General features: G+C 39.8%; 1 protein-coding gene across 1 annotated transcript in view; it reads left to right on the top strand.

Moving 5' to 3' along the window:
* Nucleotides 1–19,052: 19,052 nt before the first annotated feature.
* RASSF3 (Ras association domain family member 3) overlaps nt 19,053–25,671 on the top strand; it is a 69,677-nt gene continuing 63,058 nt past the window's right edge. Inside the window, exon 1 of the mRNA XM_081309471.1 lies at nt 19,053–19,463. Coding sequence (XP_081165597.1) covers nt 19,353–19,463 — 111 coding nt within the window. The 5' untranslated portion in view covers nt 19,053–19,352. The remainder of the gene's footprint in view (nt 19,464–25,671) is intronic.

The following is a 25,671-nucleotide window of genomic DNA, read 5'->3' on the forward strand; positions in this document are numbered from 1 at the left end:
GGAGGAGAAAGGGGAAAGAGGAAAGGGGAAAGGGGAGAAAGAAGACCATAAAGAATGAAAGATAAAAGAACATAAAGAGTTCTTTCTCTGACTGGTACCAGGTTGGGGAGAGAACTTGGGGATATAGAGCTTTTTCTTAAGCACTAAGAGTCAACAGAATGGCTCCTAATTCAGATGCCAAAAAGTGAAGAGGAGGTGAGGGGGAGACAAGTTTCCTTCCCCAGTGCTTCGTCAGCACTCCTGCTCCATCTCACTAGACATGCCTTCAGCAATTGTCATGGTAGAGCAATGGTGTCTGCAGAATCTTTCACATTCATTGTCTCACTTGATGCTCTTTAGACTTATTATCTAAGCATTTTCATTCTTTAAAAAAAAATTAGAAAGTAAAAAACCCTCTAAACTCACTCTTCAGAGAGAACTTATATTATGTCTGATTTATATTATGCATAGAATTATTGTCCTCATTTTGCAGGTGAGAAAGCTAAGATTCAAGAAACGTAAAATACTTTACCCAAGGCCACATAGTTGGTCAATCAAGTGTTCTATTTCCAAATTCAGAGGCTCTTTTAAGTTTATTTTCCATGTTCCACCCCCTCTCTGCCATACACAATTTTTTCTTGTAGAGTGGAAATGATATGTGGTTTTTACTTTTTTTTTTTTCCCTTGCTTTTTCCCCAAGGGGGAAATGAGCAATAGTTTGAGAACAACGTAGGGTGGCTGTTTTATCTACAAAATGTCATGCTACCTGGCCAGAGTATTCTCAAATGAAGGGGGCAATACATCATTTGATTTAAGAGATTTTTTTTTTATTTTTTACTTGGCATTATACCTTTATTTTATTTATATGTGGTGCAGAGGATCGAACCCAGTGCCTCACACATGCTAGGCAAGCACACTTCCACTGAGCTACAACCCCAGCCCCAAGAGATTGGTTTTGACAGTGGATCACCATCCACAGAATTAATGAGACTGAGCCTGGTGGTGTCATGTCTCCCTCTTGTTTCATTTGCAGAGTAAAGGACAGATGCATCTAGTACAGCACAGGGGATTTTGTTGGTATTTGCCAGGCTGATGAGCTTTCCCAGTTGTGGCTTCTATACCAGGACTCTAGGTCTTGGCTCTTGTTTGGGATTCCACCCACTTTTACCAAGTAACTGTTTGAAAAAATAGAAACTGTAGCAATTTTATTTTTGTTCCAGTTAAAAATACTTCAACATAGACAATGATATCTCAACCCACTATTTTTTTTTTCAAGATCATGATACTTAATGGTTTCATGGTATTAACTAAATGAATACCACCCCCGTAGCTGCATTTGTAGTTTTTATACTTATCAAAATACAATTACTAAATTAATACATCAGGAAAGAGAAAGTAACTCCAAGTTTTGCTCTCATGGTTACTGGGAATAAAGAGAGGGAATAGAGGCATAAATATAATAGGAGATATTTTTTTTTCAATACTGAAGCTCAAACCCTATGGTAGGCAAGTGCTCTACCATAGAGCTACATTCCCAGCCCAGTTATAGTATATATTTTTAATGTATACCTTTTAATTCCTAAACATTTTTACATGACTTCTTTTTCATTTCTTATTTACAAAAAGTTGGTTTGACTCAAATTGTTAGAAAACGTGAACATGAAGCAATAATAAGAAATCATCACACTGCTTTTTGAAATATAGTAAAACAAAGTATTCAACTAACACCAAGTGTGTTACACAGATAAAGAACAAAAGCAACTTGAGAACTTAAGTTGAAAGCCAGTTCTCTTTTTCACAATATAAATGCCAGAGTAATCAAATATTTAAAGATGGCATTCTACAATTAAAGACTAAATATAGCATTTCCATGTAAAGGCTTTCCCATATGCCAGTATTGCTTCAACAAACATAGCTTTAAAACATTTAAGTATGCTATTTAAAAATGATAGCTTTTCTCCCCCCGCCCACACACACATAAAGATAAAGTGTTTAGGTCTTGAGTTGAGGCTGGGTGTATAGCTCAGTGGTAGAATGTTTGCCTACCAAAGCCCTGGGTTCAATCCTCAGTACTGTAAAGGAAAAAAAAAAAAAAAAAAAAAAAAAAAGATTTGGGCTAGCCTTATAACAAAGCACTCTGTGATTATTTGATGAACATTAATATATTAGCTCAGTTCTTCCCTATAGGAAGAAATGAGGCCAAGATGGCACAAACACTATATTTACTTTGTAGACACAAGCCCACAAAACTTGGCTTCAAGAGTAAAGAGATACCCTTTGTTTCATTGACAAGGAAGAAAGGTGGCTATGCACATACACACAGATGTTTTTAACTAGTTCTAGACATTCTAGACTATCCATTACATAGGAAATTCAGGGTTTTAAGGTTATCTTTCTAATTTGGGTACCACCTAAAATGGAGCAAAACTTGACATGAATTTTAATCTCATCTCTCAATGTTACTTTCCTTTGTAGTCTGTATGTTAACTACCAACTATCAACTACCAAATGCCAGCCAGTGGGCTGTTAGGGAGCCTGAGTCTCAGTATCAGTCCAGCAGTGAACACGGAGATACCACTTAACTTCTCAGATACTCAGTTTCCCATCTGTGAAGAAGCAGTAATTACAGACCCTTTAGGTGAAGTTAAGATAACTACATGAGAAAGTGCTGTGAGCATTTTTAAAAGCATGGCCCGAGACACATCAAGCTGTTATTATTATACTCTGTTATTTAATTTCTTCATGTAGACATGAAGCCATTAACTGAAATACCTCTCAATAACATGGTAAACTCTATCTTTAAGATTTCTAAAGGTCTTTGAAGATGAAAGGATGCTAAGAGGGTTCTTGATATGAGTTCTGGTCTCATGTGCACTAAATGGCCTGAGGGGGGTGTGATTGTGTTCTGGTGGAGTTAATAAAAATTCAGAGCTTATGCTTGTTTTAAGAATTTTAGTATAAATATTAACACAAGAAAGAAAAGTATAACAAACCCCTAATGCCCATGACTCAGGTTCAACTATTGTCAAGATTTTGCTACACTTTTTTTTTTTTTTAATTGGGTCTCACTATGTTGCCTAGGCTGGCCTTGAACTCCTGGCTCCAGCAATTCTGCCTTAGCCTCCCCAGTTCCTGTGACTACAGGCATGTGTCTCTGCATCCAGTACCATACTTGTCTTATCCATTCCTTTTTCGTTTTGCTCCAACAAACCCCAGATTTTATGTTGTTTCAATACATAATTGAAGGTGTATTTCTTTTTTTACTCCCCCCGCCCACTTCTACTAGGGATTAAACTCTACCACTGTGCTACATCTCTAACCCAGTTTCCATTATATTGTTGTTACAATTAATGGTACAGTTATAACCTTGACTAGGAGGTACTTTCTATTTTTGCTAGTGTGTTTTCGAGACTGAGGAATGCCTATATAATTTGCTAGATGCTACTGAATTCTCCTTTCTGGGAGTTGAGTTGAACCATTTTACATTCCAAATAATCATATGTGATAATATCTGTTTCCCTGAAACATCAGTAACAAAGTTGTCAATTTGATGGAAAAAAAATGGTACTTCTCAGTAATTTTAGTTTGTATTTTCATTGTTTGTGAAATTGAGCATCTTTTTGTAGGTTTAAGGGCTATTTTCATTTTCTGTTCTGTGAAATAACAGATCTTTTTTTGTCCATTCTTCTGTTGGGTTACTGCTTTTCTACGTGTTTGGAAATGCTTTATGGATCATGGATATTTGTTCTTTATGACAAAACTTGCAAATATCTTTCCTGGTTTGTATATTACCTTTCCCTCATTAAAAAAAAGTATAATTTATATAAATAGAATTTACCCTTTTAAAAGGTATAGTTCAACAAGTTCTGACAAACATACAATTGCATAAACTTCTATGATCACAATTGAGATTTATTTTCTTATTTTGAATATGGGGGATTGAACCCAGGGCCTTGATCATGCTAGGTAAGAACTCTACCAATGATACAGACCCCCAGCACCACGGCCAACATTTAAAACAGTTCTTGTCATTTACCTTTGTTTTTTTTTTTCCTCTATGCTGAGGATTGAATCCTGGGCCTTGCATATGCTAGACAAGTACTGTATCACGGGGCTACATGCCCAGTCCCATGTCATTTACCTTATGACTCTTTCCACTATGTTCTATTTTGCCATGATGTGCTTTTTTCTTTTTTAAGCTATTACAACAATTATTTATGTAAACAGATTCTTTAAACAAATAGCTCATAATTCTCTTCAGCGTGTTAAATAGATTATATAGCCCAAATGTACAGTGTACCCGGGGACATGAGGACACATTGTTATAACTAACAGAAATGTTTATTTTTTTTCTACTAAAGCAATTTATAAATTTAAAATTTAAAAATTCCTGTAGTCAATCTGAATATGATTGCTCCTTTTTACTTGAAGGATTGTGGTAGGCTTAGGAAGCAAAAAGAAATGGGCAACTTCTGAAAGAGTTTAGTAGTTTTGCTATTTCCAATATACTCCTGAAAGGAATGAAGTATGCCACTCCAAAATATGCCACTTTGGTATGACAATTATTTTGAGTTGAAAGCAACTGAAGAACAGCACACTCAGGAAAAGCTCTAAAAATAAAAGAGCATAAATATCTCTTTTATGGAGACTGGGGATGGAGCTTAGTTATAGAGCACTTGCTTAGCTCCTATAGACTCCTGGGGATTGGATTCCAGTCCCCAACCTGATTCCCACCCTCATCCCCCCCAAAATTTCCTTTTGTGAAAGAAATTTCCTTTGTAAAGATGTTTCTCTCAGGAACAAGAAAATGATTCCCCCACCCCATCCCCAACCCTGCCTTGTTAGCTGAGGAAATAACAAATGGGGGGAAAAGGTATTTACAAAATTTTGTCACAAAGAGCAAATATTCATGACCCATAGATAATAAAGCTGATCACCCTGAGACGACTGGACTCTGCCAGATACATCTTATTCAACATCCTTTGTTTATCATAGATTTCCTAGTCTCCTTCCCTCAACCTGCCCCCTGCCCAAGTCCAAAACTTCTCCACACTTTGCTAAAATGGTACGTAAGCCCTAGGAAATACCTACCTCTGGGCTTTCATTCTTTGTCTGTAAAGCTCCCATATGTATGTGCAATAGTCTTTTTTTTTTTTTTTCCCTCTTGTCTATCTTTTGTCAGTTAGTGAGGCTGTAGGCACTGCAGCTGAGAGGGTAACTACAAGAAGAAATTTCTTTCCTAGCCTGCTCATATCACATGAGCCTTGTGAGTTTAGTGGGAGACTGTTTTGTTTGTTTTTGAGAACAGGCCGTCACTGATTAGCAAAGTTCAAGGACCTGGAGGTACATTTCCCAATGCCCAACAACCTCTGCACTGCAGGAGTCCTTTCTGAACCACAGGAAGTTTCATAAGCCATGGTCAGAGCTTTTTGCTCCTCTTCATTGGAGTTACAACACAGACCACCACCCACTCTACTTCCCAAACTCTGTTCTTCATATGGTGCCCTGTCTGGCACTTTCCAAATTCACAACAGATAGTCTTATCTCCTTGGTATATCTTTCAAGAATTGGGTCTTCACCTATCTGGTCAGCTTTTCAGATTAGTTTTTTCTTTTCTCTCTCTCTCATTTTCCTTACCTTTTCTTCCCTCTGTCCCCCTTCCTTCCTTCCACTGGAAATTAAATTCAGAGCCTCATGAATACTAAGCATAACCTCTACCATTGTGCTGTGTCTCCAGTACCCCCAAATCTTAACTTCTAATTCCCTTCAATTTTATGTTAATAGTTTGTACCTAAGTTTTAGCAAATGACCTTTCTTCTATTCTCTTCCTCTCATCTATCTCCCTCCTTTAAGATTCAAACTAAGGGGCTGGGGATGTGGCTCAAGCGATAGTGTACAGCCTGGGTTTGATCCTCAGCACCACATACAAATAAAGATGTTGTGTCCACCGAAAACTAAAATAAATAAATAAATATTTTTTAAAAATGATTCAAACTAAGTCCCACCTCTTTGAAGACTTCCCAGATGAAATAATGTTCTTCTGATGTTCTGATCACATTCTTCATAGATTTATTGATAGGCTAATCACAGACTCTCATTATTATGTAATTGTTCCATGGGGTATCTTTCCCTCATCAACTGAATTAAAACATCTGGAGGGCAGGAAAGTATTTAACACTTCTTTTATGTCCTGCCCAGTTTCTAGGGTGCTATGGATCTAGGGAGGGCTCAGTAGTTAAGTAGTGAAAGAATGGATGGATGTTCCTTGAGTGTGGATGCAGCCCAGCAGGGAACAAGAGAGACCAGTGCAGAAAGCCTACATCAGCAACTCAGGTCTTCTTTGGTATGGATAATGTATGCAGCCCAGTTTAAGCTGCCCAGAAGCCTCCTTCACCAACATTTTGCAGCCACCATTAGGTTTCTATTTGTAAAGAAGGACCAGCATAGTCCTGGAATGCCTTTCTTGAAGAAACAAAAAAGCATTTCTGTTTACCTAAAGCTGTTGCTATAAAACAGATTTCAAAGTCAGGTATGGTGGGCTCTGGGTAGAGGTACCATGTATTGAAAAGCAGCCATCAGATCTCTGCTGTGTTAGAGATAAACGTTCCATATTTAGCCATAGAACATTCCCCATTTCTCCCTCCATCTCTCAGCCCCTTGACAGTAGATCTCAAGCAAACTTTCCAGAAAATGTGCTTTTATTCTTCCCATGTTACAAAATGAATGTGCCTTCGGTGAGACCGCCACATGACAAGGGTTGACTCTTCTCTTTGAGGACAGCATTAGTCTCCCAGCCATACTTCTGAATTTAAAGGCCCTGATTGAGAGAATGCTGCTGTGGATGCGCCACAGTTTTGGTAAATACTCCATGGCAAAAAGAGTTCAGGGGCTGGGGTTGTGGCTCAGTGGCAGAGTGCTTGCCTCACACGTATGAAGCACTGGGTTCCATCCTCAGCACATGTAAAATAAATAAATAAAATAAAGATACTGTGTCCATCAAAGCTAAAAAAGAAAAAAAAATTTAAAAGAATTCAGATTCTCTTATATACAAAATAAGGAATGGAGAGTTGGCAGATGTCATTGGAAAGGGCTACAATCAGTTAGAACGACTGATTAAAATAAATATTGGAAAGTTCAATGTCCTGGTCAATTGAATAAAAACAATTGTTTTTTAAAACCTTCAATAGCAAATATCTCTCATACTAATGCAAGCTCCTACAACACATTTCAAATCAATTCACTGAAAATCATTTCTGACAGGCAGAAACCTTCTGGATTTTCTCTAAGGCAGATTGACTGTACTCTTGTCCTCAGCTGGTTGAGCCCTAAAGATAGTGTCACAAAGTGTTTGGAAGGGGGAACCTAGGGGCTACCATTGCTTTGCCATTTGTATCTGTAACAGCCACTCTGCACTGTCCTTTTATTAGGGGTCATTGAGGGGTGTAATGAAGATTAAGTGAACTTCTATTGACAGAACACTCAGAAGAGTGCCTGGTACCCTGTAAGAGCTTAAAAATATTCAAGGAATTTTTTTTTTCCCCTATCAGACAGGCCTTCTTTAGGAATAATATCTAAATTGGAAAACATAACATGTCAACTGCTTCAGGGGTTGTTTTGTTTCTCTCTATAGAATTTCTTTCATTGATGGGCTGGGGTTGTGGCTCAGATGTGAGGCACTCGCCTAGCACGTGTGAGGCACTAGGTTTGATCCTCAGCACCACATAAAAATAAATAAATAGGGGGTAGGGTTGTAGCTCAGTGGCAGAGCACTTGCCTAGCATGTGTGAGGCACTGGGTTCTATTCTTAGCACCACATATAAATAAATGAATAAAATAAAGGTCTATCAATATCTAAAAACATATTAAAAATAAAGAAAGAAAATAAAGGTACTTGTCCAGCTACAACTAAAAAAATTTTTTTTAAAGAATTTCTTTCATTGAAAGTGAACTTTTTATTTTCACAATAACTTCATTTTATTTGTTTATGTGGTGCTGAGGATGGAACCACTGCCTCACACATGCTAGGCAAGCATTGTACCACTGAGCTACAACCCCAGCCCCTGAACTTAAACTTTAATGAGGGCAAACAAATCGTGTTTACCCACTATTTGAGGAACAACTAAGTTTTACTTTCAAATGTCCTTTGGGAGTCCTGTATCTTTGCCAAAAATGACCCAGATGTTAATGCTTTTTTAAATTTTCCCTCATCTCAGGGAAGGTAGAATTCTCTCTTTCTTTTTATTGACCATATAAGCATCCATTCTTTTTAGATTCAATTAAATCATAAGTGTGGGGAGCCATTCTGACACGTGATTGGGTGACTCCCGTTAAGGGCCTGAGGCGCTCTGGCTGTGTCGGAGCTATCCCGACCCTTTCCTGATGAGAGAGCCCATCCGTGTGGGGGTGTGCGTAACCACTGACCCCGGGGACCCAATCACTGACCCTGACCTTGGAGTGCAGCCCCCCTCAACCTTCATTGGATGGAATTCTCCCCTGAATCTCTTGTCCCCCAAATAAAAGGCTACTCCCTGGCGTGTTCGCTCTCTCTCTCTCCTGCTAGCCCAGAGTAATCCTCGCTGCCCTGCTGGGCGGCTGGAGGCGGGAGCCAGGCTAGGACCTAGCAATATAAAATAAGGTACTGTCTGTGTGTTTTATTTTGATCTCTTCTAACTAACTTAATGCCAGAACCTCATTAATGAAACCACTGCGCAGGCCGCGTGGTAGACATAAGAATTTTCAACTGTGATCTATAGGAAATAGTAAGTGGAAATTACCAGCAAACACCTTAGACCCAGTGGTTTTGTGCAATGTTGGATTTTTTTTATCTCAAAGCTATAACTTAAACATTTTTATTTTATTTTATTTTATTTTTTGATGCCAATGATTGAACCCAGACCCTCTTAAATGAATGCCAGGCAGGTACTGTACCAGTGAGTTGCACCACTAGACCCAAACAAAAGCTGGTGTTTTTTTTTTTTTTTCTTTTCCTTCTCTTTTTGTGGTGCTAGATATGGAATCCAAACAAAAGTTTTAAAACTATTATTACTGTAGTTGATTCCCAATCTTTTTTTTTTTTTAGGGTGCTTAACTACCCAGCCACATCCCCAGCCCTTTTTTATATTTTATTAGAGAGAGGGTCTTGTTGAGTTGCTCAGGGCCTCACTAAGTTGCTGAGGCTGGGTTTGAACTCATAGTCCTCCTGTCTTTGCCTCACGACACTCGCTACCGTGCTAGGCTGATTCCTAATCTAAAATTGGCTTTTGCTCTGGAATATTTTTGTTCCTTTTCTGTTTATATTTCCATATAATATAAATAAATATATTTATTTATATTATATATATATATGTATATATAATCATGTATACATATATCTATATATATATATTTTTTTCACTACTAGGAATTGAACCCAGTGGCATTTTATTACTGACTTACATCCTTAGCCCTTTTTATTTTTTCTATTTTGAAACAGGGTATTACTAAATTGCAGAAGTTGGCCTCAAAATTGCAGAGGCTGGCCTGGAATCTGTGATCCTCCCAACTCAACCTCCCAAGTAGCTGGGATTACAGGTGGAAAGTAAAATTTTAAACATAGAAATGTGAACATTTTTCTTCCTTTCTTCATAATCTTTTCTGTACACCATTGCAACTCCTAAAGTGCCCAGACCAGGATCATTTTTTCATTTTTGGTACTAGGAATTAAAACTAGAGATACTTTACCACTGAGCTACATCCCCAGTCCTTTTTATTTTTTATTATAAGTCAGAGTCTTACTAAGCTGCTTAGGGCCTCACTAAATTGCTGAGGCTGGCCTCAAATTTGTGATCGTCCTGCCTCAGCCTCCCAAGCCACTGGGATTACAGGCATGCATCACCACACCTGGCTCATTTTTCTTTTTTATTCATCTAGGTCTTATTAAAACAATTCTTATGGATATTGGCATTTAAAAATATTTTTCACAAAATTGTTAGTCAGAGTCTGCTTCATTATCAGGACTTAAGTTTTCAGAAGTTTTCCATCTGAGATCTCCTACTTAATCTCTAGATCCAGTTAGTTCTTTGTATTATTAAATGTAATAATGGGCTGGAGATACAGCTCAGTTGGTAGAGTGCTTGCCTCTCATGCACAAGGCCCTGGCTTCAGTCCCAACACCATTAAAAAAAAAAAAAAAAATGTAGGGCTAGGGATATAGTGCTTGCCTTGCATGCATAAGGCCCTGGGTTCAATCCCAACACCACCAAAAAAAAAAAAAAAAAAAAGTAATGGCTTTTAAAAATTACAATTATAATCTGTCTTTTAGTTTTTTATTATAAAATTAATAAATATTCTAGGGACTGGGGTTATGGCTCAGTGGTAGAGTGCTTGCCTCGTGTGTGCAAGGCCTTGGGTTCGATCCTCAGCACCACATATAAATAAAATAAAAATAAAGTTATTGGGCTGGGGATGTGGCTCAAGCGGTAGCGCGCTCGCCTGGCATGCATGCGGCCCGGGTTCTATCCTCAGTACCACATACCAACAAAGATGTTGCGTCCGCCGAAAACTAAAAAATAAATATTAAAAATTCTCTCTCAAAAAAAAAAAATAAAAAAAATAAAGTTATTGTGTCTAACTACAACTACAAAAATAAATTTAAAAAAATATTCTAGGCATACAAAAAAATGTGGACAAAATTACTTAAAAATCTGTGTCCAGTATCCATTTAAGATACACATTAACATTTTGTCATATTGCTTTAGCTTTTTTATTTTTAAATAAATAAAATACCACAACTAAATGAAGACTGCTGGGCTGGGGATGTAGCTCAGTGGTAGAACACATAGCTGATGTGTATGACACCCTGGGTTTAATCCCCAGCACCGCCAAAAAAAAAAAAAAAAAGATTGCTCCCCTATTTTTCTTGCTTTCACTCTCCCAATTTTGGAATATAACCCTCCCACCTATCTGTTTTGTCTTCCTCTCTTTTTCTTTCTTGGTCCTAGGAGTTGAACCCAGGGCCTCCTGAATATTAAGGACAAATTCTACCACTGTGGTACACTCCCAACCCCCTGTTTCCTTAACCTCTAAAGGAAACAAGTAATTATCACTTGATATGAGGGTTAATATTAACATCAAGGGCTTAGAGGTCTGAGAAGATAATGTGATAAAATATCATAATGATTGAGGACTTTTTCATCAGATATGTGCTTTCCTTGGCCAGTTCTTATCACAGTAATGGGGAAATATGGAGCCTATAATGAAATCTGCTGGGACACAGACACCCCAAACTATGGGGTTCATTTGAGAATGCTTACACCAGGTAGTACCCTGGCATGAAATATTTCAGCTCATTCTAGTAGGCCCAAGGGAGGAAGGATTGGCAAGTCTAGTGATGGAAAAAATCATTAGTTTTCCTCCTTCATCTTGTCCCAGAAACCTGCATCTCCAGGTTCACAAAGAGCATATGACTCTCTGGGACACCAACAACGTGCCCAAACAAACACGGAAATGCTTTCCCTCTGTGTAATCATCTTTGCTTGCATTAATTGAACTTTTATTATGCGTCGGGCACTGTGCTTTATATGCTTCATTTTATTTAATCTCCATAGGAATCCTACAAGGCAAGTAATATCATCCCCTCATGTTCTAGATGTAGTACAAGGTGTAGGCAGGTTAGATAAGTTACCATGGGTCACACTATCTCAGCCCACATTTGGACACAGTCAGTCTGACTTCTGAGCCCAAATACTTAGCCACGGAATATATTATCTTTCAAATATATTGTTTATTTTTGTCACTGTCATGAACAAAATGGAAGTTACTATGGTAATAGTCAAAGCCATAGAAACTGACCAAACAGAAGAGAAACTGACTATATCAGTACAGCTACCCCAGTGCCTATTTATTTATTTATTTATTTATTTTTTTAATTCTTGTTAGCTATACATGACAGTAAATGGATTTTGGTATACATGAGTATACCTTTTCATTCTTGTGGTTGTACACACTGTGAAGTTACACCGGTTGTGTATTCATATATGGACACAGGAAAGTTATGTCCCATTCATTCTACTGTCTTTTCTATTTCCACCCTTCCCCTTCTCTCCATTTCCCATTGTCCAATCCAATGAACTTCTATTCTCCTCCCACCCCCTTATTGTGTGTTAGTTTCTGTATATCAGAGGGAACATTCATGCCTATCTTCTTTTTTGACACTGGGGATTGAACCGAGGGGCACTTTGCACAGCCCTTTTATTTATTTATTTATTTTTAAATTAGTTGTTGATAGACTTTTTTATCATTTATTTTTAGGTGGTGTTGAGACTCAAACCCAGTGCCTCACACATGCTAGGCAAGCACATTCCCACTGAGCCACAACCCCAGCTCTCAATCCTTTTTATTTTTATTTTGTGACCGGATCCTGTTGAGTTGCTGAGGCTGGCCTTGAATTTGTAATTCTCCTGCCTCAGCCTCCAGAGTTGCTGGGATTACAGGCCTGCCCACAGTGACTGGTTTACTAAAGCCTATTTTCTGTCAGCCTTAAAGCAACAGACTTCCATTATCTTTAAGTTTGAATGCCAGAATTTTTGAGAGAAATTTTAGCACTACTTTCTCCCTCCCTTCCTTCCTTTTCTCCCTTCCTTTCCTTTCCCCTACCTTTTTTCCTTCCTCTCCCCTATCTTTTTTTTTTTTTTGGGGGGGGGCCACAGGGATTGAACTCAGGGGTACTTGACAACTGAGTCATATCCCCAGCCCTACTTTGTATTTTATTAGAGACAAGGTCTCACTAAGTTGCTTAGAGCCTCGCTTTTGCTGAGGCTGGCTTTGAACTCTTGATCCTCCCTCAGCCCCCCGAGCTGCTAGGATTATAGTTGTGTGTCTTTATTTTTGACATGGGGTTTTGACATGTGGTACTTGGGCTGGCCTCGAGGGATGTTATCTCCTCATTCTCGAGTAGCTGGGACTGTGGGCATGTGCCACCATGCCAGACTAGCAAAATATATTGTTTCACATAACAGGAAGTCCTACTCAGGGGAGCTTCAAAATTGGTAAATTCAAAGACCAATGAAGGTTCCTTGAATCTACCATCTTTGCCAATGTCAGGGTGTGAATTTCATCCACAGTATGGCTGCAGAATTCCCAGGTGCCACATTCAGGCAGAAGAAATCCTGTGGAAGAAGGGATGGGTCTTTTTGAGGTCTTTTTTTCAAAGTGAGAAAACTTTTCTTGAAAACCACTCAGAGGACTTTCCTTCCTGTCTCATTATCTCTGAGGTTGGTTATGTGAGACGTGCCCATACCTAAAGCCACCCTGGTACTGGGAAATGTGACCATCATCACATCCACAACCCACAGGGAACATCAGGCCTTGCCCTGAGCTGGAATTGGGCCTCTTACCAAGGAGAAGATTCTTGAACTAAAGTCTTTATTTAGTTAACAAGGAAGAAATGGATAATGGATGTTGAACGTGTACCAAAACCTAATATTTGGGGTAAGAAAGACCAATATTTACTTGGCCCTATTCTTTGCCAAGGGCTTTACATGATTTCTTTCACTTAATCTTTACAATAAACTCAAAAAAGTAAAATGAAGACATTGTTATTTCTGTTTTGCTGATGATAAACCTGAGTTACAAGGGAGCTACTTAAATCCCTAGGGCCACATGAGAGCAACAGTGTTATCGTTCAAACTGGCTGATCTGCCTGACCCACAGGGTCAGGCTTTTTCCATGTCGCCCATATATCAAGATAATAGTTGTCTGTTAATGTGGCCTTTATGATAAATCTCCCTGATAATTTAACTTAGTTTCTAGCACATTTTAAGAATATTACCTATACTGGGTGCAGTGGCACATGTCTATAATTCCAGCTATTGGGGAGGCTGAGGCAGGAGGATCACAAGTTCGAAACTAGCCTCAGCAATTTAGGGAGATCTTGTCTCAAAAAAACAAAACAAAACCATAAAAAGGGCTGGGGATGTAGCTCCATGACAAAGCACCCTGGGCTAAATCCCCAGTACTGAAGGAAAAAAAAAAAAAAAAGAAAAGGAAAACATATTAGATTACCTACAATCATAGTTAAATAAATATAGTTCTATTATGCTCATTGTTTCATGACCTACTTTTAAAAATATGCTAATATCCTCATCAGTGAAAAATGAAACCCGTTGTTTTATTTGCTTAAGTTTTCATAAGTTTTAACAGTTTATTCTCTGCTTGCCAACCAAGGGGGTTCTTTACAAAGGTGAATCAGGCCTGGTGCGGTGGTGCACGCCTGTAATCCCAGTTACTTGGGAGCTTGAGGCAGGAGGATCCCAAAGTCTGAGCCCAGGCTGGACAACTTAGGGAGACCCTGACTCAAACAAACAAGGCGGGGAATGTAGCTCAGTATTAGAGCACACCTGGGTTCAATTCCCAGTACCGATCAATAAATAAACACGTAAGTAAATAAATAAAATAAAAGGTGAATCAGTGGTTGTGGACAAGGCTCAGCGATACAGCACTTGCCTAGCATGTACGAGGCCTTGAGTTCAAGCTCCAGCACATACACACAAAAAGTGTGTCAAATATTGTCATTCCTCTGTTCAAAATCTCCAGTGATTTTTTTATCTTTGAGTAAGAACCCAAAGTAAGGTCTATACTTTTACTTTCAAGACATTGTCCCTGTTACCTTTAAAAATTCCTACTGCTGGGCCGGAGTTGTGACTCAGCAGTAGAGCACTCACCTAGCATCTCTGAGGCCCTAGGTTTGATCCTCAGCTCCACATAAAAATAAATACAATAAAGGTATTGTGTCCACCTACAACTAAAAAAAAAAAAAAAATTGCTACTACTCCCTCCACTTGCCCATTTAAGAAACACTGGCTTCCTTTCTTTTGAGTATGCCAAAGGGCATTTCTGCCTCAGGACCTTTATACTTTCTGTTTTCTCTGCCTGAAATGCATTTGCTAAAAATAGGAAATGACCAGCTCCCTCCCTTCCTCTTTTCTTGAACTGACCTCCTCAGTGAGAACTTTAGTGTTCAGTCTATGTAAAACATCATCTTTTCTTCATGATTTCTATTAAAGTTATACTTCCTAATATACTATATAATTACTTTGTTCTTTGCCTGCCTCTCTCCAACCCTATTAGAACAAGATTTTTTTTTTTTTTTTGGGTAGTGCTAGGGATTGAACCCAAGACCTTGTACATGTGAAACAAACACTCTACCAACTGAGCTACATCCCCAGCTCCTGAGTGAATGTTTTAATATATAAATGATTGATGAGCTGTTTATGTATGTGCATATATATTTATTTATGCACTTTTTAAAAAAATTGAGATAAGATCTTGTTATGTTGCTCAAGCTGTCTTCAAACTCAGGATTCTTATACCTCTGCCTTCAAGTAGCTGGGATTATAGATGTGTACCACTACTGGGCTTTATATTTTTCTTTCTTTCTTTTTTTTTAACATATATATATATTTTATACTGAGGATGGAACCCAGTGTCTCACACATGCGAGGCAAGTGCTCTTCACTGAGCCATAACCCCAGCCCTATTTTTTCTTTTTATCAACAACTTGTCCTATCCTTTGCTTTATTCATTAAAGATGTTCAACATTTTTACTGTGTTATCTAAGTTCTTTATTTATAATTTTTTTAGTTGTCAATACACATTTACTTATTTGTATGTGGTGCTGAGAATCAAACCTAGTGCCTCACACATGCTAGGCAAGTGCTCTACCACTAAACTACAACCCCAGCCATAAGTTCTTTATTTTTAAAAATATATCACACCTGTTTTTTATGTTACAAACACTTCCTCCAGTTTTTTCCTTACTTCTTAATATTGTATGTATGTGTATGTTAACAATATTTAATTCTTTTGTATCTGTGTGTGTTAACAATATTTAATTTTGGGGAGGGTACCAGGGACTGAACTTGGGCTCTCAACCACTGAGCCACATCCCCAGCCCTATTTTGTATTTTATTTGCAGACAGGGTCTCACTGAGTTGCTTAGAGCCTTGCTTTTGCAGCTTTGAGCTTGCGATTCTCTTGCCTCAGCCTCCTAAGCCACTGGGATTAGAGGTATGTGTCACTGCACCCAGCTGTAATATTTGACTTTTTTTACATCGTAGAATATAAAAATCCTTTCCTTTGTGATGTTGTATTATCTTTATTAGGACAAATTAACAGAAGAAAATTTTACTTCTAAATATGTGTAGCTAAATGATGAGGTGTTATTAATTTTTTTCTATATTTATCATTTGTGTTCCTTTAAAAATTTGTTTAAAATTGTAGATGGACACGATACCTTTGCTTTATTTATTTTTATGTGATGCTGAGGATTGAACCCAGTGCCTCACACATGCTAAACAAGCACTCTACCACTGAGCTACAACCCCAGCCCCTTGTGGACTTATATAATACTTAAGGAATCTGAATGTGATTGAAGCTTTTTGGTTGATAACCATATGTATAGAATTATTTTTTTTCTCATGATGGTTTAACTGGTGAGAAAGAAGGGTCAAAACTTTTCGCTCAGTGGTCCTATGCTTGCCTAACCTGTGCTAGGCTCTGCTTTTGATTGTCAGCATGCTACTCCACCCTTCCCCCCTCACCAAAACACCACTACCACCAACAAAACTTTTAGTAAGTCTTCCCTTTTACAATAATTTAAAGGAAATTATTTGATGTGTGGGATAATTAAAATGATAAAAACATTTGTGTTTATAATGTTTGTATACATTCAGTAAGCTTTAAATATATTCCCTGATTTATCATAGAAATAAAAGATTATGAGGCTATATATCTAAATCAATAGACTCTTGTATTGCTGGGAAATTTATGGTGATAGAGTCCATTTTCAAATTCAATTCTGTGTCTGACAATAAGTCCTTTCAAAACTGACTTGACTGCATACATTTTATTTATTCCACCCCTTCCCTCAACTTTAAATGTTAAAAATGTCTGGTTGCTTCATATGACATTTTGAATTTTTACAAATATCATTTTCATAAGCCAAAAACTTTTAAAGAGTATATTCTTTATATATATATACATTTATTTTATTTATTTTTATGTGGTGCTGAGGATCAAACCCAGGGCCTCACACATGCAAGGCGAGTGCTCTACTGCTGAGCCATAACCCCAGCCCCTCACAAGCCAAATTTTAAACTCATAATTTTATTAAAAAATTCTATCAGAGAAATTTAGAAATATTATTATGCTCCACTTAGGAAACAGCCTGCCAATTCTTCCTTCCTTCCTTCTTTATTTTTTTTGCCTTCTGTTGCTTAAATGCAGTGCTTCTGCTTATTCAGTCATACCTCACCATCCAACTCAGTGCCTCATGCTGTCAGGAGCTGTACCACTGAGTTTCATTCCCTGCCCCCAATCATACCTTTTTATTAAAGCTGGTTCTAATGGGATGCTGACAAATATAAAAATTAATTCAGTCCTTTGGAGCTTAAAAGTAGCATCAAGAAATCGTGTTTGTGATGTGGTGGATCACAAAGCATTTCAAATGAATTTTTCTTCAAAGTATTCAGAGACTTTAAATAATTTGTTCTGGATAAGATTATTTCCCCCTTTGTATCTTCAATAAGACAAGTTATTTAACTTCTTTAACCTACACATTATACTCTTAAATTGGAGTATTTAAGAAGGATTGTGTTGATGTGACATATTTGAAAAATGAAATAATGAAGTCAAGTAAGAAAAAATCTTTCATAAATTGTCCTATTCCCTTATAATGGGTTAATGTGCATGGCACACACAGGAACCAGCTGAGTTTCACTCAGTAGCTGCGTGGCTGGGAAAAAGCCTTTAATGCAAGACCTATAAAATGGGCTGTTCCTTCTGGAGTTGTGAATCACTTGGAGTAACAGGAGTGTTTTGCAAGCTGGAGGTGTGAGTAAGCCTCAAGGAAGGCAGAGCAGGTTTGCAAGCCCATTTCTGCCTGGGGTAGAAGGATGAGCCAATTCTTCTCCCCTTCTGGTCATCTCGGGGCTATCTCTCTCTCACCAGATCACAAAAGAGCATGGCTGACCACGGACCAAGCACAAAAATCATAAGGGTTATGTTAAAGCCTTCGAAGCAGTAGAAGCCACAGCAGAATGGTCCCAGCCTTGCTACCTCCTGTACAACTGCTGCTGTAGGTGTAAAACTGGCATAAAGTAGTTCTAACTAATTTTCAGTTGTTTTGAAGATTAGAGGAGATCATGCAAGAATGTTTAGTACAACGTGTGAAAACTTCATCTTTCTAAACCCTTTTCTTCCCCTTTTAAGAAAACCTCTGCTGAAGCCAGCGTACCATAGCAGGGTTGAAGCTTCAAAACAACTTCCTTGCAGTCAAGGTCTCTGCAAGCAAATTACTATGATTTAAATCAATTCTGTAACAGCAAGGTGCAAAAGATGGGTACTCTCAGGTGGCTTGAATAAAAAAATTGACTGGAGGGATCTTAGAAAAATGAAAATTTTAAATTTATTTTAAATTTTTTGCATGTGGGTGTAAAGTTCCCTGTTTGCCTTACCTTCACTATTTCACCCTGCCTTGTGACCTAGGCTGGTTGTGGAAGTGGGTATTCACAAAGTACATTTAATTATTACTCGATTGTTTTGTAACTATGGAACTATTCATCTTCCTCTACACCAAGTGGCTTAAAATCTTAACGATTTGGCCACCTTCACTTGTGAAAGAGCCTTCGCTGGGGGTGGGGGGAGGGTAAGATCGAAGTTCAAATTAAAGACCAGAAAGGATGTTTTCCTTTGAATAATAACCTCAACTCAGCTGCTATCTTCCCACCCATCTCTGCTAACTTTTAACCCTCCAGGAGCGGCGGGCTGCGGGAGGCCGGCGCTCTGGGGCACCGTCCGCTGCTGCTCTCAGGACCCCGCGAAGGGGTAAGCCGGGCGGAAAAAGTTCTCCGCTCGGCTCCCGCCCTCTCAAGAGCTCCAGCTAGCGTAGCGGGGGGCGGGCGGACTGATCACAGAGGAATTTGCAATTTCCGGGAGGTTGGGGAAGCGACCCCCAACACAGCCCGGCCGAAGCAGCCCTCGAGCCCGGCTTTCTGGGTTCCGTGAAGCTGCAGGGCGCGCGTGGAAGGGGCGTGCCCCTCGCCCCCACCTGCGGCCGCGGGGTGCGTCCGGGCTCGCGAGGAGGGGCTCGGCCGCAGCAGGCCGGCCGGGGCGGGGCCCGGGAGGCGGGGTCTCCGGCGCACCGGGGCCGGGCGGCGCCTGGAGCAGGCAGGAGGGGCCCAGACGGCCGGTTGAACGGCGGCCGCAGCTGCAGCAGTACGGCCCGCCGGCGGCTTGGGGCCGCGCGCCGGGAACCTCGCGGGGCGGGCGGGCGCCGCACCCCCTGCCTGGCCGCCTGCGCCCCGGGGAGGCCGTCCGTGCGCGACGGGACCAGCAGCATGAGCAGCGGCTACAGCAGCCTGGAGGAGGACGCCGAGGACTTCTTCTTCACCGCCAGGACCTCCTTCTTCAGGAGAGCGCCCCAGGGCAAGCCCCGCGCCGGCCAGCAAGTGAGTGGAGTGTGCGGCGGGCGCTGCTGCTGTTTTCTCTCCGCCCCGGCGTGGCGGGACCCCAACTCCACGTGTCTCTGCGGGGATGCTTGCCGGGGAGGAGCAGGAGGCCGAAGAGTGGCTTCTGCCTTTTTTCGGTCCCGGGAACTTGCCTTGAACCTCTGCCTGTTGGCGTGGGGTGCCCTGGGCTAGGGAAGCAGGAGGAAGGGCGGGGAGGCGAAGGGCCCGATCCTGCCTTCCGCGCCAGATGGCCTCAGCGGCCCCGCCTGGGGGCCGCCGGCTGTGGGGGAGCAGTTTTGAGAACCTGGAGGCTTCCCCAGGTCACTCCCGGCGTCTCCCTTTCGCGTCCCTGCCGGGTCAGCCATCGGGTCCCCGAGCCGTCCCTCGGTGTTAGTACGCCCTGTGACCCGTGGCCCCGGCGTGGCTTGGGGGAGTGTGTAATAGCCTTGAGTGACCGCGGTGACCTGTCCCCCGCCCCGCTTCGGGAGCACTGGTGGGGGAGGGGAACCGAGCGGACCCGACCATAGTAGGCGCTCACTTAATCTGGGTTACTGGACTTGCAGGACTTAAGGTCAAGTTTATGGGTGCTCAGAATAAGTTTTGCAAGCAAGCTCCGGTGCTAGAAAGAAACTAGCCGGCGAGAGCTGAGCTTTAGGCCGGTTTCTTCCTTTTTTGGAGGAAGCATGCCGTGGGAAGCATGGCTTGGGAAAAGATGGGAAGGGAACTTGTGCCAGTTTTGCCGATCGTGACTGTTTTTTAGGGAGGCTTTCCAGACAGGGCGCTTGAACCCGCGGCCTGCTGCCCCTGGGAGCCGGGCCAACCCGGCCACGCTCACATCAGATTAGAGAAGGCTGTAATGGAACAAACTTGTTGCTTTTCAAAAACAACAGGCGCGCTTCGGACCTTTCTTTCAGGCAGTCCTAAAGACTAGAAGCAAGAGAAATCGTTCAGGAACTGGGTGTTGGGTGTTTTTTTTTTTTTTTGAGGTGATGGGGGTGGCAGGGAGGGAATTTGTTCAAAGTGTCCTTGCCAGGGTCTCTTTTAAATTTATTGAACCCCTTTCTAAGGTCAAGTTTCTTAACGAGATTCGTAAGTTCTAGTCTTTTCAGCCTCTTAACCAAACCAGAAGAAGGGGGAGTGGACGATGAAGGGCCAGAGTGGAGTCAAGTGCCCTTATTCAGTTAACAGCGATTAATCGGGTTAATGGTGAATGAAGTGCCGGGTGATAGTTCGGGTCTTTATTGTTTCACAGGCTTAAGGCCGCACTACTTACCAGGGAGATCTCTTATTTTCAGTAGAGAGTGTGCTAACTGCCTGAGTTTGGAAGTCAGAAGTTACTCTCCATCACTTATGAAAAATGGATTTTTCTTTTTCTTTTTTTAACCTTGCTTTTCTCTTTCTTTTCTTGGCCTATCTTTTCTTTACCTTCTTCCACTTTATCTTCTTCACTTACTTTGTTGTTGCCATTTGACACATGGAAACTGCTTGTCGTGCTAGTTTGAAATCTATTCCAGAGGTGGCTAGTAATCTCCAGAAAACTAGTCAGCTCTTGGATTCTCCACGTGTGTGACATTCTCCTTTACAAGGGACAGAATCTCCAGATTGGAATTGTTTGAGAATTCTTTGGTGCATTTCTGTCTAGCTTTATGTCCATATAGTGGTTTTATGTTTAATGCATTAATTTATGTAATAGTCACCTAGCATGTATATTATGCTCATGTAATATTATTTATTGAGCATCTAGAATTAACCTAACATTAATAGTGTTTTGAAGGATTGTGTTGAATCAGAACAGTAAGGCTTACTTCCTGCCTTGAAAAGTCTCATATGTGTATTCTGAAACTCTATTGCCTGTACATTTTCCCTTCTAGCATAATGCATGCAAGGTGCTGTGTTGTAAGAGGAGTTATTTGCCAGGAAGATAAAGGGTCCTAAATTGAATTTTAGTGGGCATTTTGTTTTACTTAAGGAAGGTACTGTGTTTCAAGTTCATGCTAATTTTGTAAATAAAGAAGTGAAATAAGGCACTCTTGTGGAACATTTTTTTTTTAAGGTCAGATAAGTCATCACTTTATTAACTTATGATTTTAAAAATAAGTATTTCTATTATTAAGAGTAGTGATTATTTTTTAGCGGTTGACCATCTAGTGGAAAAGCTGGAAAACTTGGTTTCCAAAGCCCTTGAAAATATCTGGAAAATGCAAGATATCTGTGGTGAATGCATGGTGGGGAGGAAGGGGTGAGGGTAATGCGAAATTTCTTTCTTTTGCCAAGAGAGAGACTGTAACCCAACTTCTTTCCATCTCCAACAAGGACAAAATCCTTAAAGACAATGAACATGCCATCATTTTTTTCCCCTCATTTTCTTTTGTATCCTGTTCTCTTAAAAAATAAAATAAAATAGAGGGAAGCAAGGGTTAAAAATCTCTCTGAAGGATATAAAGAAAATGCCTTTTTGTGGCATTTCCAATGTCATGTATTATAGCTGTATCCTCAGGACCTGAACCAGTACCTGACATAGAGTAGTTGTTCAATGAATACTAGTTGAATGAATGAAAGCTTTCCTGACTTAATAATAATTGGATCTTTATCGTTTTCAAATGCACTCTATCTTATGATTCTCCAAATAACCCTATGAAGCATTAACCTAATGAAAGAGAAGTTATTGTACAGAGTTAGGTGGTGCACACCTGTAATCCCAGCTCCTTGATACTGCGGCAGGAGGATTGCAAGTTCAAGGCCAGCCTGGGCAACTTAGCAAGACCTTGTCTCAAAATCAAAAATAAGGAGGGATAGGGGATGTAACTCTTGGTAACAGGTCCCTGGATTCAATCCCTAATACCTGAAGGCCAGTGGGGAGGGGCAAGAGGAAGTATTGGTGTGAGATTGTCTAAGGGTCCATACTTAGAAGACTGAAATTTGGGTTTTCTAACTCAAATTTCACTTTTCTTTTTGTTACTTTTTGGCACAAAAAATTTAAATTAAATTTTCCCTTTGAATATATGGATGTATGTAAATTAGGAGTGTTTTTAAAATTCAGCTTTGTCGCGTACATATTGTCATCACAGTGTTTATAATTCATGTTTGTAGATTCACTTAATTTCTAGGAATCTACCTAATCATAATTTTAAGCAGATCCCAAAATGTTGATGATTCTGTAGTTTATGATTTGCCTTTTCTGGTTTTGTGACAAAATCAAACTACCTTTAAAAAAACAGGACACATTCAGATTTCTGAAGAGTAGAGGTGGCCCAAAACTATTAAGATAAACTGTTGAAACGTGTCTTACCTCTGGCTGAGGTATTCACCTTTCTTCTTGAGCCTCTGGTAGTGCATAGGAGTAAGAAAATGGGACGATGTTGTTGCTTTACAAGTAGAATAGTGCAGACATAGTGAGAAACTTGAATTGTCTTCTGACAGTTGTAAAAAGCAATACTGAGGAACTTTTGAATAAATCAAACCTGTGGTTCATAACAAGCCTTAAATTCGCTCTTTGGGTTCTCTTCTTCTTATTGTTTCAGTAGTTTCATGGGTTTTTATTTGGCCATGTCTTATTGTGAGAATCAACAATAATGAGTTGCACTCTCCTCCCATTAATGTTTCCACTGGAAGTTTTGAAGGTAACTCATTGGGGCAAAAGAACAGTAGTTTACAGCATCAAAGGTGTTTTGGTTCTATTTCTTTGGGGTGTGTGTGTGTGTGTGTGTGTGTGTATGTGTGTTGTGTATGTGTTTGAACCCAGGGGTGCTCTGCCACTGAGCCTCATCCCCGGCCCTTTTTATTTTGAGATAGGGTCTCACTAAGTTGCTGAGGCTGGCTACCAATTTGTAGTCTTCCTGCCTCAGCCTCCTGAGTTTTGTGCTGCCACGCTTGCCTGGCTATATTAATGTTTAATCCCTGGGCTACTGGATATAAACATTCCTACCAGCCATTTTGCCTTGTGCACATTTTGTCTGCACGTCTGATCTATTCTGTTCTTACATAGTCTTAATCCATTGGAATTTTGTGTTTGTATGAGCAGGACTCACAAAAGCATATTGCTTTAACTGGATTTCAAAAGAAAATTATTTCCCAATCTTTTATAATTTCATTTATGACCAATTCACTCCTTATTCTGTTTCTTCTTCCGGCTGACTTGCAATATTTGGAATTATTTGGAAAGCAGTGACACAAAACATTTATGAAAAGAAAGGCTAAAAATATCTAATAATGTCATTATTCTTTTTAGACTTCCTTTGACAGTCAATGCCTGTCATGCTGTGAACATTCTCTTTATGGGAGAAAAAAATGAGGCTGACCCAATGCTTTCTAGTGTGGTCTGATCACCAGCTCTTAACCCCAGCCTCAGCGCTTGCCTTCCCCCACTTCACTAACATAACTCACTGCCCTTTGATGAAGGCCCTAGATTGAGGCTTGCTTTTGATTCCTAATTTGGCCCTAGGTCATTAGCTAGCCATGACAACCTTCTTCATAAGGGATGGTGAAAAGACTAGAGTATATGGTAGCTGCAGGCAAAGGAGCTTCTAAATGAAGTATCTGGGCTAATGTGGCCTGTTTGTGCCTTTGTCTGAACAAAGAGTTAAATATATTGTGTAGTAGGAAGTTTTGATTCTCACAGCTGAACAAGCATTACCTATGTCACAAGACCCAGCTGATTGTTCACCCTCTAATGTTATTTATTTTTGAGACAGTGTTCATTCTCTAATGTTATTTATTTTTGAGACAGTGTCTTGCTATGTTGCCTAGTCTGGCCTCGAACTCCTGGGCTCAACAATCTTCTTGCCTCAGCCTCTTGAGTAGCTGGGATTGCAGGTGTATGTCACTGAGCCTGGCTTGTACTAACTGTTATAGTTGCATATCACTAGAACTGTAATCATGTTAGCTTTCTTTTAGTTCCTTTCAGGATCCAAGTTATTCTCCTTTCAGGAACTTGGCCTGGCGTTTGCTTCCCCCCATTATCCTTCTTGTGTCAACTTAAATGTCACCTCAGAGAAGTAAGTGTTCCTGAACCTCATATCTAAAATAGGCACTGTCCCCTCTGTTAAAGCTCTATTGTCTTTCCCTTCATAGCAATAATATTTAAAATGAAGATGGAGGGCTGGGGATGTGGCTCAAGCGGTAGCGCACTCGCCTGGCATGCGTGCGGCCCGGGTTCGATCCTCAGCACCACATACCAACAAAGATGTTGTGTCCACCGAGAACTAAAATAAATAAATAAATATTAAAATTAAAAAAAAATGAAGATGGAGACTAGTCTGTTTACTTAGCACCTAAAACAAAGGTTCAGTTGAGAATGAATGAAAATCTGCTCTTTTTTTTTTTTTTTTTTTTTTGTAGTACTAGGGGTTATGAGTGGCATTATGAGTTATGAGTGGCATTATCTGAGTTATGCCTGAGCCCTTTTATTTAGAGACAGGGCTTCCCTAAGTTGCCCAGGCTGGCCTCAAACTTGTGAGTCTCCTGCCTCAACCTCCTCAGTACCTGTGATTATAGGCATGTATCACCATGTCCAGTAAACCTGCTTATTTTGGATGAATGTTCCAGTACTTGGTACTATTATCTTTTCTTTATATACAAGTGCACGTAATTCCCCACGCCTCCTCTCCAAACTAGATCATAAAACGTCACAGTATCTTACAGGTGGTAGTCATTCAAAATTGAATCATACTGGTGATATGTAATTCCTAGCTATATATTTTCTATTACTAGTTACACGAATAACTAATAATAATATATTATATATAATAATGTATATTTAGTTAAGCTAACAATATATACTAGTTATTACTAATACTATATATTACTAGCTATATATTTCCCCCTTGTTGTAAGAAAGCTTGTCATTCATTCTTTTAGTGAACAATTTATGAAGTGCCTTACTATGTGCTAGGCTCTGGGGATAGGGTGGTGAACAAAACCAAGTCACTAGCCTCATTTAGTAATACTTTTTAAAAGATGTGCCAAATAGACAAAATTCTCTCAAACTTTTCTTTCAAAAGCTTGCTCCTTTAATGTATTCAAGGAAACTTAGAACTTTTTTATAGTTTGCCAGGAACATACCTATTTTATTGTCAAGCTGTATATCCATTTAGATGGAAATGTCAACATGGAGGGGTATCCCTGTCAAACACTCTTTCCATATTTATTTCTGTGCTAAAATGTAGCACATTTAGTTATTTAGTAGATGCTGTCTTTCAACAGAAACAGT

The sequence above is a fragment of the Spermophilus citellus genome, assembly GCF_964194105.1.
Source record: "Spermophilus citellus genome assembly, chromosome: 10".
Taxonomy (NCBI): domain Eukaryota; kingdom Metazoa; phylum Chordata; class Mammalia; order Rodentia; family Sciuridae; genus Spermophilus; species Spermophilus citellus.